Source organism: Calonectris borealis, chromosome 10 (genome assembly GCF_964195595.1).
Source record: "Calonectris borealis chromosome 10, bCalBor7.hap1.2, whole genome shotgun sequence".
Classification (NCBI taxonomy): domain Eukaryota; kingdom Metazoa; phylum Chordata; class Aves; order Procellariiformes; family Procellariidae; genus Calonectris; species Calonectris borealis.
Genome location: NC_134321.1, coordinates 16,431,619 through 16,448,018, shown reverse-complemented (window position 1 = coordinate 16,448,018; position 16,400 = coordinate 16,431,619). Strand labels below are relative to the sequence as shown.

Below are 16,400 nucleotides of genomic sequence, written 5' to 3'. Positions count from 1 at the left end.
GCAGAAACTGAGATTATGATGCATTTTCAAAAGATAGAGGAAAAAATAAAATAAGCAGTACAGTTTGAAAAACATTTGTTCCCATGTTTACTATGTCTATTCCAACAGAGATGTTAAGGACCCGAGTCAAACTTGACTATCAATAGAGCTCAAAGCCTAATCACAAATTTCACATACAACAAACACAACAGCATTCACAGAAAAGGAAAAAGGTTTGCCCAAAGATTGTTCTACAATACCATATCCAGTCTCAAATGCGCATGCAATTTTTATTGTCTGCTGAATTTTCATGGCTAAAAAGCATCTGAAGAAGAATCTAATGCAAACTTGTCAGTATAAACAAAAAAACCAGAATAATTTCTCTTCCACAAGAGACATTTCCAAGAAGTTCCAAGTCAGAATTATTTTTGTAACTTATCAAAATGTCTTTTTGCACCTGAATGCTACACACAAAAACAATTTCCCTGTGTTTTAAAATACCTGCTTTTCTGAATAGGCCTTTTTGGATTTCCATGGTTATGTTTGAGTCCACCTTCTGATAGGTATAATGAGCTTGCTAAGAATAGACAGTGGAAAAGGTTTTTATAGAAAAGCTTGTGTGAGTCTGAGTGTATTTAAAGCTCAGTTACTTCAACCTTAGTTTAAAAAAAAAAAGTAACAACTCTTTAAACTTCATTTAACCTTGATCTTTATACAATTTTTGTTCAGAAGTGTTTCTGGAATATTTCCATGTTTCCACTATGTTTCTAAAATTTTATTTCAGTTTTTCATTTTCCTAAAATTGTGTTCATGTTCTTACACAAATTCATTCTAATTTATTTCTTTTTGAATTAATTTAAAATATCTGACTGCATCCAACTGTAGTATTTCAGGAGAAAAATATTGAAATTCTATGTTACAGAAAAAAATAATATTGCTTATACTGTTGAGATACATATTACATATTTCTTTTCTCAAAAGATCATTCACGTAGCTAGGATATATATTAGCTAAAAATCCTAATATTTCAATATACTTTGTAAGCATAATTTCAATTAGTGAGATCTGAAATTTAGTTCATGTTCTAGGTGTTGAAGAACAGAACTGTTGCACTGCTCCATTTATGTTTGATAATATTTTTGATCTGAACACTAGGTTCACTCAGTGTTTTGTTTTAGAGTATGTATTAGAAATGCAAAGTGAATGTGGCCAGTGGCTTCTTTCTTGTATTGTTCTTCTTTGAATACTGAAGGAATACATAGAACGCTATCTCACCTGAATGATTAGATTCTTTTTCTCTGACTCTTCATTGCTGTTACTATAGTGATCTACTCTATAAGATCATCTTATTTCTTGCAGATGAATGATGCTATGGGATTTGAATTGCCATGGGTGTATTTTGTCAGTCTCGTCATCTTTGGGTCATTTTTCGTACTAAATCTTGTTCTTGGTGTGTTGAGCGGGTAAGCATACGCCTTTTTCATCATGAAGGCAGAGTCCTGAATTCAGTTGCCATGAACACACAGGTTATCTTATACAGGTGAGACTTCAGTTGTGATCACATGTTTTAATAAACCTCTATTTCTTCCTCTTCTAATTAGAACAGAAACTGTTTTCTGTAGCTATCATATAAAAACCATACAAATACCAAAATCAGAATTTAGACATACCAGTATATATTCCTCATGTCTATACTTGTGGCAAAATTGTAAAAAGGATTAATAATTTTCCTGCACTTATTTAAATGTTATTTTAATTCATCTTCTAAGGCATCACATCTACAACATAATTTGGGTAAGTAAAGAAATTAAATGTTCATGGATTTTATTTTTTTTTTAAAGAACTGAATAAGCCATAAACTTTCAGTATTGAAACCTACGTGATCTGGCAGCTGCAAAAAGGACTCTGCTGTTTAATGAATGACTGAATCATAACTTATTTCCTTACATTTTACAGGTAAATGATGCAATAGGATGTGAATGGCCATGGATCTATTTTGTTAGTCTTATCATCCTTGGCTCATTTTTCGTACTTAACCTGGTTCTTGGTGTACTTAGTGGGTAAGCAGTTGAGTTAACATTGTGTATGCTACTGCTACTTGTAAGATGGCCTCTGCATTTACTCAAGCTTCTAAGTGATGGCTTTTTTGCATGCATTTGAGATTCTTATGTCGTCCTACCAGTGTTTGCTCTTTTGACTGAACTGTGTGATTCTAGTGCCTGTATCTGTCTGACATCACGTTCACCATGCTTGCCAAAAATATTCATTAAATGAGGCACTAATCTCTTTATTCTATAATATACCAGCAGGGAGAAACATTATTTTGCACACAGAGGTGGGTGGTGCACCTGTACAAATATTCTCCCCTATATAGACAAGTGTCCTTTTCTGAAAGCCCAACTTTTGCTTTTGTTCAAATATCCATAAAGTAATTGAAGTGTTATTTGTGTTTACCAGTCACATTGCAAAATATTTTTAATGGGTGCTTCAAGATCTGTCTTACAGAAAGAGTATGACTAGGTTACCTTGACACAAAGTTTAGTGCTTCCTGCATTGTAGAGTTGTGTACTGCTGTGACAACCTGCACCAGCAAGCTGATATATTTATCAATAATCAAGTATCAATTTAGTATACTTGTCAGTGGGAGGTTGTCACAGCATTTTTTGGTTTGTGTACTCTAGACTCCAGCCAAAAAATAAAGTGGTGTCAGTTGTAGCTGTATAATGTGGTTTAAAACTGTAGTTTAAGGGAACAGTTTGCAAGGTTTTCTTCTTACAAAGCTCCCTTACTAAGGTTACAACTCCACTTCCTTTGCCATTTCCTGGTTTCTAACACACTTGAGCTTGGGAAGCTCCAGTTTATGATAAAGATATTTTCTGATAAACAAATAAAAGATCCTGCTAGCATTTGAATACTAAAAGAAAATTATTATAATTGAATGTATTAGCTTTTACTTATACAACAAACGATATTGTTCTGGCAATCTTAGGCAAGCTGTGCCATCTTTGTTAGCCAACAGAAAAATTTCTCTTGCATAGAAAGCAGCCTGTCGCCGTGGTTGATGGTGTCATCAGACTGCTGATTGTGTGCGCAGCCCTATTCACAACTTTGCCATGTTGTACATTAGATTTGAAAGGAATTATAATGCATTATTATATCCCTGGCAATCAAACAAAATTTCCAGTTGCTGATATGATAACTATGTTATAAAAGCGTTTTTATCTGATGAGTGGTTTTACAATGTGTTGTAAATCGTAAGTAATTTATCTGTGATAGATTGCTGTTGCACACAGGAAACTAGGGAAAGCATAGTTTTACCTTACTGTCAGAATCACTTTACAAAGCAGATGTTTAAAAGCAAAGAGATACAGCTAAAAACACATTGCTGATTTTTAGATTTAATCTCTTCCTTCCAAGACCTACCCTGTAAAGTCTGATTTATACAGTTGTATTGGCTTTGTTTTATTCAGGGACAAGTGTGTAAATTGTTGCAAAACTAATGTCACAGCCACACTGGACAAACAAAATTAAGAAAGAGAAGGACAGCTAAATGAGGGTAGTTGCGGTATAATTTATTTCTTCTTTTGATACTGTTACCTAACGTTGCTGTGTGACTGGACTTCCCACTGAAGTCATTAGAGAATTAGGTTTTCACAGTTCCTTTCCCTGGCCCTTAAGAAGGTCATGAGTAGCAATTAGTTTTCTTCCTGTTGTGTGAAGGTGTCCTGAGGTAACAGTTAACTAAATATTCCCCTTTTCCCTTGCATGAATTGAATTGTTATTGGTTTCAGATTTTTATGTATTTAAAAATAAGTTGTGGGGAAAGTAATGCTGTATTTGGTATTTTGTTGCATATGTTCATTTCTTCTATTGAAGCCTTGGAAATTTAGAGAGACCCTCACAGCTAAGCTTTACCTTTGATTTAATACATTTAAAATACTTTTTAAGGTTTGCAGTGTTATGATACATATGATATTTGTTGGAATATGGAGTTGTTCTTTAGCTGCTGTTACAATACAGGGAAAGAGGTGTCCCCTTGTCCTTGGTTTCCGTTCTGCAGACAAGAAATCACCACTGATTTCTAGGTATTGCTTGATCCGTAGAGCTTTAATGCTCTTCAGATCCCTTGCTGGCTTGCCTTCGACTTCCAGTGAACAGAAATGGCCGTGTCAAGTGTGATGTGAACTCTCCTTAAATCCATAAATTCATTCATTCCTAAATTTATTTTCTGCCATAGTGTCACCTAACCGCAGTGTCACTTCAGTGCTCAGGGTGCTTGATGAATTGTTTGAATCCACGTTTGCCCTAAATACGTGAAAGAGCCTTCCTAACACTCCAGTTTTGTTTTCTATGCTGAAGAAAATTATACTAGTGAACTGAGACATGTGATACATGAATATCACCAATGATTGACATTGAGAGCGGAAGGAGAAAGGAAAAGAGAGTATTCCTAAAAGATACCTATCATACCCAACTAATGTTTGGTACATAAGTGAAGAAAATGTCCTGGCATACTTGTTTGAAACTCTGACAAGGGCCAGTGTGCAATACTGTTATAGTGATTTATTTTGATCACTAAATGCCATTCGTATATAAATAATAAATATTTTTCACATATTTTCTATTTAGACCCACCTGTCTAAATTTTATGGGTAAAAACGATGTACCCATTTTTATGGGTAAAAAATGAGTAAAATCCTATGGATGTGTTTGTATTCCTTAGTAGAATGCTAATATTTTCCATTCTGAGCCAGGCATTGAATATGTAACACATGCATTCTTTGTTTTTTATTTAAGAATTTTTAGCTTTTATGTTTTATGCTCTTCAAACCATAGCATGAAACTTGGTTTATGATAAATCTACAAAGAAAGTTAAATTTTACTAAACCAATCAAACTTCAAGAATGCAAAAATTATGCCAACTTACTTGGAAAGCATGGCTTTGCATACAGATTTTGGAAGTGGAATCTGAATGCCTAATACACCTTTTCTGTATGAAAGTGTTACTTCCTGTAATACCAAGTTATGCTGTGTACATTTAAATCTGTCTGCTGTTTTGATCTGTTTGCGGTTTTAAAATATTCATTCATTCTCTTTGCACTCCTTTGTTACTCTGTGACCATCTGCCCCTTTGTATTTCTGTAATGCCTCTTGTGCACTGCATGTTTGATGTATTTAGATACTGTACAAATGGATGAGAATGATGATTTGGGAGATCTTTTGTTTTACATCTAGCCACTTCTGAAGGTGAGTATTTCCTGGTGATCCATCTCAGTTTTGCCTGCTAAAGGTGACATTCTTAAAAATAGAGTTCATATTTTTAATAGCAGATGTGTAAATTAATAGAAATAAAGCGTGTGTGTAGAATCTGCATGTGGTAAATATTTTAACTTCTGCATGGAAGCTGACTGTGGAGATTTTTTTTTCTAAATATTCCCTTGAATAACAAGGTTGGAGGGAATTCATACGCTTGAGGTAATTCAGCTTCTTCAAAATAACTAATAACTCTATTTTTTACTCTGTATTAGACAGTAGTAGTATTCACATTCTCGAAGTGAATTCTCAGTTGAAAAGCTATTGCAGGACTCTACAGGAAAAGGCATTCTAGAAAAAAACTCCAGGTCAGGTTTTAGAAATGGCTCCAGATCCAGCTCAGGCTCTAGTTCAATCTCAGAAATTACAGAGCCAGCTTTAAAAAAGACACCAGAAATGGTTCCAGCTGCAGCAATGACCTGTACAAATTGTCCTAGACCCAACTCTAGAGATACTCTCCAGAAATGCTCTCTAGAGTCAGCTCTAGAAAGGGATTGTGAGAGAAACACCTCTAGAGCGGCTCCAGTAAAGACCTCTACAAAGAGCTCTAGAAAGGTCTATGGGAAGGGGCTCCAGAACATGCTCTAAATCCGTCTCCAATAAATGGCTGGGCAATTGAACCTAGATCCAGCTCTGCAAAAGATCTCAAGAAACGGCTCTAGTCCCACTCTGGGAAAGGGCTCTAAAATTGGCCTAAGATCTATTTCTGGAAAGTGGTCTAAAATGGCTCTACAGCCAACTATAGGCGTGGCTCTAGGAAAGGGCTCTAATGATGGCTCTTGGTCCAACTTCAACAGAGGGCTCTGAAGAAGGCTGTAGCTCTGGCCTGAGAACAGACTTGACAAACAGCTCCTCCCTAAACGTATTAGAAAAAAATTGGCTCTAGATGCAGCTCCAGTAATGTATCTGGAAATGTATTTGGAACTGTGGTTCAAAACATGTGCATGTTGGTAATTTTTGTCAGCACAGTGAATTTCTTAGGAATCTAGCCTGACACCTGGAACTGTCAGCTGATCTTTCACAATAAGACTGCATTTTTGAATTCTTTCAATATTTGGAAATACAGAGCAAAATGCTTGCCGCTCTGGAAAGCTGCTATAGATGTATTCAGATATCTTTGCATTTTCATTATCTTGGTCTGGTCTGCATTTTGCTCATTCACGTTATAAATTTAAAGCTGTATGTGCCTCCGAATAATCGTTTTAGCTCCCAGAAATCGCGGCGTGATCATGATTTGGTCACACTCTATTTTGATTGCAACGTCTTTTGAGCCAGCAGCAGGGAGTGGGTTCAGTCTGTGAGAGATACCAGAGCACCTTTTTTCCTTTGTAAAAATTCCTCTGGTAATGATGGAGGGATTAGGCAGTGCATCTTTGGGGCAACTTCACACTTGATGGAATGGCACAGAAATTGCCACTGAGGAGGTGCCCAGCGATTCTGCCTCTGTGAAGGGTAGTGGACTGCCTCAGGAGCTTGCTTTTACATGTAGCTTTGGTTACACACAGTGTGTGTAACAGGCATAAACTGGACCTGTGTTCTCCCAAGTCATGAAATACCAGGCACAGAAATTGGGAGCTGAGGACAGGCCTCCTTCAAATATTCCAGTATAAAAGACCAGAGCATATTGTGACTATTGGTGCAAAAGACAGTGAGGTGAAATTAGAAAGTTAGAAATTATAAACTTAAGGTTATTAGAGAGTTAACAGATAAAGCTAAAACTTAAAAAAGTAAAGGAATTGAGAGATGCTCATCCACCCTGAAAGTACTTTTAAAAGTGTGTTGAAAGTTAAAATAAATATGCCAGTAGTTCAGCATGCATTAAACTGTTTTACTATGAAGAGGGAAAATAATAAATTATCAAACTTCATAACATATTTATCAAGAGGCATGGCTTTTAATGATGCATGATAATCTATTCCTCAAGATAATCCTTATCGTTATGGGATGGTTTCCGCTGATGGCATTTTCTGCTCAAGGTATTAGTATTTCTTTGGGTAGCCATGGGAACAAATGAGACCTTTCAAACACACGTTAATAAATATCTGTAAGTTCAATTGTTGCCTTGCTAAAGGACACCAAAGCATAAGCTTTGATATGTCCTTACATAGATCCTCCTACATGCAAGTCTTGCAGGTTACCAAGAGAATTTCTTTCCCACATTATTTGCAATGTATGTACATAATGATTCTAAAAGCTAAGGGTATGTACTCATCCATGCTAATCTCACAGCAATGTCTGTCAATTAATGTCATATAAAATAGGTTGGCACAGATAAGCTTATACAACTAAGAACTGTTGTCTACAGTATATATGGAAAAAATCTTAGAAAAAGATATTTGAATAATCATACACCAAATAGAAAAAGGCAGTGAACTGTCATCCATAGTCTTTCGGCAAAAGGGAAATGAACTGGGTTTGACAGTGTTCCTTTTCACAGCAGAGGGAAGGCTTATTAGAAAAAAAACCCCAACTGTTACGGATAAAAATTTTTAACTTTCTTACATAGATAAACAGAATATACATTCAAAAAGAGGAGAGGGACTTCAGCTTTAGATCTCAGCAGGTTATGAGCTAAAGCAGGTTCTTTTGATTGCTGTGTGGCTGGTAAAAATAAAACTCAAACACAAATAGATAAAAAAAAAAGGAAATATTATCCTTGATTGATCAATCGAATATACTAACAATAAATAATCAGGAAATACTTTCAGCTGTATAGAGCAGTAACTAACCAACTGCTTTAAACAGAGACCACTAAAGTCAATGGGAGTAGTTCAGTACTCTTGATTAAGGGCTTGAAGGGAACTGATTTTATTTCAGTCCTGTTTGAACTTGTCACACTAAGACTTCTTAGGGATTAGTCCTGGGAGATGCTTGCTGATGAGCTTCTGGCAGTTAACAAACCACATCAGTTTCAAAAACTCTGTTGACAGCGCATGTCATGATGGTGGGGTGAATACACTCTGGGTCCTACCCTCTGTCAGTACTGCCAGTTCTTCCTCTAAGAAATCCAGTGTGCTGAGCCAAACAGGTCTGCTCAGGATTAAGCACATCTTAATATGAGGATATAATTGCAGTCTGAAACATCAGATCTCAGTTTTGTTGCTTGATCAAATTGTTCCCTATCTTGCTGTTCCCACAGATGATCCCATTGCATTCATGTGCACTCTGGCACAATAGTGCTGTACAGGCCCCCTGCTACACAGAGGTTGTGCTGGAGCCATTGAATATACATTTTGTCAATTGCTAATGAACTATATAGAAATAACTGTGGGTAGGTAATACCACTTTGCATTTCCCCATCAAGAACACAATACTCCTTGCTCAGGAAAAATTCCTGCTAGAATTTTTTTTGCTGCAGAAATAATTCTACAGTGTCCAGCCTATGAGTTGTTATTATTTCTAAAAGAAGGGGTAAAAATGATGTACACAAATCTCCAGTAATTAAAGTGTGATGTTACTTAACCTTTTTTATGTCTCTACATCTGTTACACATTACACCCAGCTGTGAGCTGTTGTCCATGCTTATCTGTACAGTTTAAGCAGTTTGAGTTCTCTGATTTGATTCTGCAAATTTGTTGGTTGGTATGGTTACCACTGTGTGAGACTACTTCTGCGAGTCTGGTGGCCAACACTGTACTCCTGTGAGTACATTTTTGTTATTATGTGACTGTTCTCTGTGAATAAACGAGAATCTAGGATGTCTGGGTGCCAGTTCTACATATAGCATTAGCATAACATTTTCCACGTACCAGACCCTGTGTGCAGTAAGTTGCATACTGCAGTAGATGAATTCTCTCTCTCACTGCGTTTGCAGTGACACAGAAGGGCAGTAATATGGCCAGTGAAGAATTAGTGTCCTGGCTTATGCTTAAACATAGAAGGCAATTGTTTATTTCCTATTGTCAATGCCTGGTGATGCACAGGAGATACAGCAACACTCATGTTGCTGCGCAAGCCCCCTTACGAAAAGCGTCTAGCTTTTAGCATGGAATAACTTTCATCTGATAGGAGGCCAGTATAGATGTCTCCTTAGCTATTATGTCTGTGAATTACAGAGAGAAGGGAGAGTATACCAGGTACTCAAATTTAAGCAAATCGTCATCTTGGGATTTTTGGTTAATAAGACCCTGCCTCAAATTAAGGTCTGAGAACCAGAGAGCTGTAGTTGGGTCCCAGTAGGTGTAATTGAGTCCCAGTCCCTGTTGCTGCCTCCACCCTGTTGCATCAAGCCATTCCGAGCTGATGCATACCAGCAGGAGTTATTTCACTCTGTTAAAGAAAGAAAAACCTGGCATGAAAATGATTGCCCCAGACTATTGAAGCATGAACTCAAAACCTGCATTTTATATGCTTCTGCCTCAACAACCATTGATGATGATGGTATTGTGCCTAAACAGAGAAGTGAGATCATCTTTCTGCAAGGAGACAAGGAATTTTTGAGCAATAGAAATAAAACTTGCATTTTATATGGTAACTTAGTTATCACTAAAAAGAAGTTAGATTATGTAGGTGAGTCTCCATATAATGCTTTATTTTGCAAGTGATGTAGGTGCAATTGACTGAGTTATTTACACTATGGCTGCAATTTAAAGCTTTACTCAGTTTACAGGATATTGTCATATGCTGCAATTTTTAGTCATATTTAAGTAGATCAAAAGTAGGTTGGGTTGTCTGATTTATTTGCATTTGCAGTGAAATCAAAAACTGAATTGCCTCCATCTAGGTAGCAGTTTTGAAGAAGAGATATTTTTAAAGGCAAACAGGTAATTATACAAGGTGTGGTTATACAAGTTATGCAGGACTTGCAAAAAGCTCTTTCTAGCCCTACTAGCCTAAAGTCTTAATTTTGAAGCATATTATCCTTTAAAGTATGAGACAGTAGTAAGCTTGGCTTTTTCTAGTTGTTGAAATTAGGACAAAAATGTTCATTGAGTCCTATGCTTTATGAAAACTACTTAAAATCCCTTTTATTTTTAAGCTGAAATTTTACAGGCAATAGGCCTGATTTTCATTTCACATATGCTTGTGTCAAATCAGAGTAGCTCCTCGGGATTTTTCAGTTTGCAACTTGGGTGGAGCCTGATTTAAATGACATTTTAGCGGAGAGACCCTTATGAATGCTAGGATAGTCACAACAGCCCTTTGAATATGACTTTTGTCAGTTTAGTCAGTGAAACACACCCCCCCCCAATACACACTTTCAAATGCCAGATCCAGGTCATTTTATCAAACCAGAATGCAATATGTATTTTGAAGCTCTTAGCACAGGCATTTGTGAAACCAAATATTTACAGAGCCTAAGTCCTCTTACCACAATTAATGTGCCACTTCCTAAGCCTGTCAACTTCATAGGCTTCCGGACTGAGTACTGGGTTGGTGACAGTCAGGGAGGCCAGTTCAGGCCATTAGTCTAACCATGTCAATACCTATGCTGCCTACATAGCCAGAAGCTTTTTCTTTCTGCCCTGGACCCAGCCTGTGCTCTCCATAGCCATGAAATACTGCACAAGCAGCTGTCTTATTCCTCCTTCCAGGAGATCAGCCAATGTCTACATATCTTTGTCTAAATATTCAAATATCTTGCTGTCTAAATGTCTTTGTTAGAAGCTTTGAAGAGCCAACATCTCTCCCTCATCTCACCCCCATCATCTTTTTCAAATAACTTCTTGTTTCTTGGAAAAAATGCTTTTGTTCTGCTAACTGGAAACTTACTACATTCCAATTCCATTTAATTCCGCTTTCTTATTCATGGTATTTCAGTAAAAGGAGTATGTACGTATGTGTGTTTGAGGGATGTCACTTCATTGTGACTGTAATAGAAAAAAACCCCCATAGAGCCAGATTCCTCCCTCCCCTAAAGAAAATGCAGTCTTCTCAGATGTTATACTTCCTTACAGTCAGATCTTAAAAATAAAAATAAAACTTTTAAATATCAAGGAAATTAAGCACCATTGCATCTCCCCCTACTGATAAACTGCAGCAGCATTTAACAAGACAATGTCTGACTTCTATGCTATATTAAAGGGAAAGGTCATAGTTAGCTGCGTATATAAACTGTTTAATTCTCTGCATGCAGCCATTTTAATGTAAAGTCAAAGTTAAAAGGTAGTTCAGTCATGGGTGAAGTGCTCTTGAAAGTATCAGCCTTGCCACCTGTGTCATTTTCATATGGAGCGAAGTGAAAGAAATGATTTAACAGCAGCTTTCATTTTACTTTACCCACAGAGATCACATATTCTTCACCCTAATGAAACACACCCAAAGGAGTTAACTGAACAAAACACCAATACTTAGTAAAAGCTAGCAAGGCTTGTTACTTCTGATTTCAGAATATGCCATGATAGCTCTTTTTTCAAAGATACTGCCTGTGGAATGAGGATGGTCTCTTCTCTTAAAAGAAGCTTAAACCCAGCATTCCATAAACCAAACAATTTCTTATAGGTTTGTGACATCTTCTGCCAAAACAAAGAAATCTTTTTGGTTTGTTTTTTTTTTTTTTTTTTTTAAATAAAGCAATTATCCTTCAGAGAGATCTGCTGAGCTCTTTCTCTCAGGAGCATTCTTCTGAAGAGATGGCCTTTTGAAGGACCTCGTCCGTGGATGCTAGGTGAAGGATGGCAAGTGCAAAGCAAGCACTGACATTCTTCAACTTCATTACAGTGCCATCAGATGGGACAGGATGATCTCCACATGCCAAACCAAAATTTTGTTGAATTAAGTCCTCAACTCTAAAAGGTGTAATGCCTGCCTCTTAGCTTTTGCAACAGAAAGCTTTTTAGCTTCTGCAACATAACGTTAAAAAAAAAAAAGCAAAATCTATATGGTTGCATATAAAAGAGCTTAACTCTTAAATTTACTAATGTCAAATTTAGTGTTTAGAAGATGTGTTTGAAGACTGCAAATAAAACAATAAAAATATCTCTCCAGTTTTTTTTAATCTTTGCAATTCCAAATAAGTAATGTCTGCCACCGAACTGAAATACTATGTTGAAAAATTGAGATGTTCTATTATTCTCCTATAGTTTTTTAGCAGAGCAACATCATATTGATAATTGTGTTCACCTTGTTAAAATATTTTGCAAGTCTTACACTAATTTCCTAATATTTTTCCACCTGAAAAAGGATATTAGAGTGCTTTAATAAATTTCCCCTTGAGAGTGTATTAATTAGGGAATATTTTCAAGTGAAAGTTCACAATAAATAAAGAGTTTGCAAATTCATAATAAATGAAGTTACTATAGCCATTTTTAGGTTTAATTTCAGCCCTATTGTAAGATTAACAAGTTAGTCAGAACAAGCTTAATTTTAAATACTGAATCAGTACATAGTTATAATACAGTTAAAAGACACTTGCCTACCCCTAATCATACATATTGATACTCAGATAAATCGGAAAATGTTTGATCCTTCTAGTGAAGGGAGTTAAGTGTTTGGAGTATCACATCAAATGTTGTAAGAATGTCGGCATATGAAATGTCGCAGTGCAAGAATTTACTTGATAATTGCCTTGAGTCATACATCATTAAGGGAATCAGATTCATGAGGTAATTCAGGTTGGACCTCCTTCTCAAAGAGAATGACTTAATTATTTCAATTATCATTCCATGATAATGTAAAGATTGACCCAAATCACAAAGCTAAACTAGACAGACTGTCAAATACATTGTCTTGAGACTGGGGTAACGAGACAGAGGATTCAATTTGTGTAAAAGGATGCATTTCTGATCTGTGAGAACAGGATTTCTAGGTTCTGTTACAGAGAGCAAAAGGGCAAAACATCCAGATCTCAAACAGCACAGGTGTCTGTGCATGATGTAATTAAGAGAGATTATTAGTGGAATTCTGTGAACCATGCACTGAAATAAGTATGGTTGGACATGGCCAATAAACCGAGGCTGGAAGAGGAAGGGTTTTAGAACTGGCTGTCAGAATTTCCTTTTCACTGAAACTAATACTTACCTGTCTGAAATGACTTCAATCAAGTTCTCTTCATAGCTATTAGATAAAACTGATTTTAAAATCTGTGTAGAAGAGCACATAATTAAATGGGGGGGACTCTTCTGATATGGGAAGAGTCAAGAATACTGCTTAATTTTCAATTAAATCATAAAAGCTCTGAAAGTTTCGATGTAATGTGATAGGGATTTGCCATGACTTCTTTGCACCACTGTCTTGTTTTCAAAGAAGCTCTCAAATCTTCGGTGTAGTTTATTCAGTTCATTTTCTATGTCAGTATGTTATTCTGCAATGTCAAGACCTAGATCAAAATGCCTGGGAGTTTGACAGTCAGTATTTTTTTCTGCTTTATCTGAATTTGATAGAGAATTTTCCAAGGAAAGAGAAAAAGCCAAGGCCCGAGGGGACTTTCAGAAACTACGTGAAAAACAGCAGCTTGAAGAAGATCTGAAGGGATATTTAGACTGGATTACACAGGCAGAAGACATTGACCCTGAGAATGATGAAGAGGTTGATGAAGAAGGCAAGCGGAACAGTACGTGTTCTTTATTCTGTACTATTTCTGTGTGGGACAGTTGAACTGCTTTTAAGGGCCTTACGCTGGGGTGAATGTAGCCTATCTGATGTTGCTTTCTGATTTCCAGTTTACAAAAGTGTTCGTTAGCAGAGCAATCATGTCCATTAATATATTGATACTTAGTCATGGAAGATAATTCTAAATCTTACAACAAAATTCTGCTCTGAGCTGTCCATGTACCAATCATTGTCTGCACTCAATCACACTGAGACTTAAATCTTTGCTTTATTTGTGTTCTGTAAAAAGTTAGTGCATATAAGCTACGTGCCACTAAGAATCATCGTAAATCCTTAGTCAAAAGAATATGTGTTTGCCTGTAGATGCATGCAAAAGAAATAATAATACAAAAAGCTTAAAAAATATGGCCAAAACTACAGTCAGGAAATAACCTTGTGCTAATAGGAAGGATTTTTTGGAGTTTTGAAGTGGGGAAGTGGCATTCTGGATCTTTCTTTCCGATATTTAAGAAAGCTATATAAAATCTTTTTTACTAGATATATTAACTGACTGTGAAATAAATTAAATCTTGTGGGATTTTTGTTCGACGCTAAGAAATATAATTATCACTTAAAATGTATTTATTCGACAGTAGTGTAGAGTGTATTATGGGAAAGTTAATTTATGCTGTAGTGGCCCTCTAGTGCTTCTGACCTGAGTCCTAACGTAAAGGAACAAGTTAGTTTCATGATATTGCAACAACTGTAAAAATTATAATCGATTTCTCTATGTCAGAAACTTCGAGTAACAGCAGTATTTTAATGTCATAATTTAGTGGAGGTTATTTTAGCCTCTTAGCCATGTTTACATAGTAGCAGTTAAAATTTTCATGAGAACTTTTAATGCCGTACATAAATGAGAACATGGATTCAGGATGTGGTTTATGATTTAATACTAAACATAAGCTTAAAGTCCAAATATCAGTACACATACTAACACTAAATAGCACCTTATTATTCATGTGATACTTCAGAAAGTCATGATATTTATTCATTTAGATACCATTGAGTGTATATATATATATATGAAAATGCATCTACAAGTGATTTGTCAAAGGCAACTCAGAATATTATTTTCAGTGTTGAAATAATACATTATTATTGTTCTTTTCCTTCTAGTGCTGCTAATTTATTGTGAACTGTTCTTTTAAACCATAGTACTTTTCAGAAGTAGTAAAATAGTGAAAATTATGTGGTTTGATATTGAGGTATCTGTTTTTAAAGTTATCTCTGTATTGCATGTAGTTAAGTTTTTAAAATCTTTATATTTTTGAGTTTCAGAATTTTATTAGTCCTTTAGTTCACAATAAAAGCAGGGTATGAATCTGTGTTACTGACTGGAAGAAAACAAGATGATTTTATGAGAGGCTGGAAAGCAACTTGTGGGTTGATGTTGATGCCACCATCACCCAGAAAGGAATAATTTATGTCTATATGAAAATCTGAGCACAAACAGAGTTTTTATCTACAGCAGAGCAAAAAAAGCCAGAGTGTTCACTATACTTGGTTATTGCTACTAATGTTGTGTGGAAGGAATACGTAAACTGTGGGTTTGAGTACCAGTATAAAACACGAAGACTGAGAAGTAAAATGGAGTAAATACGCTTTGTACGAGACTGCCGTGCAGAATTGTAGGTGATGCCAAATTTGCACAGAGGGTTGGACAACCATGCTGTCAGCTATGGTGCTGGTGGACTTGGTTTGCAAGACTGCAGGTGAAATCCCAGGAACTTTTTGCATCCTGTTCAAATTGGACGTTTGTTAACTGCAAAAGAACCATTTGCTTCAGCATTCCTTAAACAGTTTCTAGGTCTTCCATAAATCAAAAATACTTGTCTGCATAGTTGTTGAGTTTGAGAGAGCTTTTGGCTCTCCACTGTTACCTTAGACATAATTTTAGGGTAAGTTAAGAGTTGGAGGAGACTTTCAGAGTAAAAATAGGAGAAGGAAAGTAATTAAAAAGAACTTTAAAACAAATCCCAAGAATTTAATTTCAGGCATGCATATGTATTTTGAGTGGAACTGTCCAGCGAATAGGCAATCTCCTAGCACTCCTCTGGGTTTGTGCACATGTGCTTAAATGTGTGGCTTGGAATTTTGTTTTTAATATCAGCTGCCACAGGCTGTAAAGGAGGAAGGCTTGCTGAATTGCTCCACCTCCTTGCATTGAAGACATGCTCTGCTGCATATCACATTGCATGGGGAGGTATGATGAGAGACAGCACGAGCTATCTATCCAGTCACTCCATGGGAAGCTTTTGGGTTAGGAGCATAGTTATGATAATGAGCTACCTGTTTGAGAGTCAGGTGAAATTTATCTAGTTATTACCCGCTTAATAATCTTGAGTCGTAAGCTTAGGTAATAAGTTTAGTCCAAATATACTGGTGATGTGTTTCTAGAACTGTCTTTGAAGCATGAGGTAAGGCTGGGTCCCAAAATAGGCAGAATAATAATTCGCAGGCTTCTAGGTAGCTGTGTCCCTACTTTGAATACCCAAACCTCTGGATTATCAAGATTACTGCTGATTTATGGTGCTGGAGGTTCACCATAATGCTCTTCAACGATGTGGAAGAGCTCT

General features: G+C 36.3%; 1 protein-coding gene across 1 annotated transcript in view; it reads left to right on the top strand.

Annotated features, from left to right (window-relative positions):
• CACNA1D (calcium voltage-gated channel subunit alpha1 D) overlaps nt 1-16,400 on the top strand; it is a 205,188-nt gene that overhangs the window by 90,962 nt on the left and 97,826 nt on the right. Inside the window, exons 8-9 of the mRNA XM_075158487.1 lie at nt 1,936-2,039; nt 13,614-13,783. Of these exons, the coding sequence (XP_075014588.1) occupies nt 1,936-2,039; nt 13,614-13,783 (274 nt within the window). The remainder of the gene's footprint in view (nt 1-1,935; nt 2,040-13,613; nt 13,784-16,400) is intronic.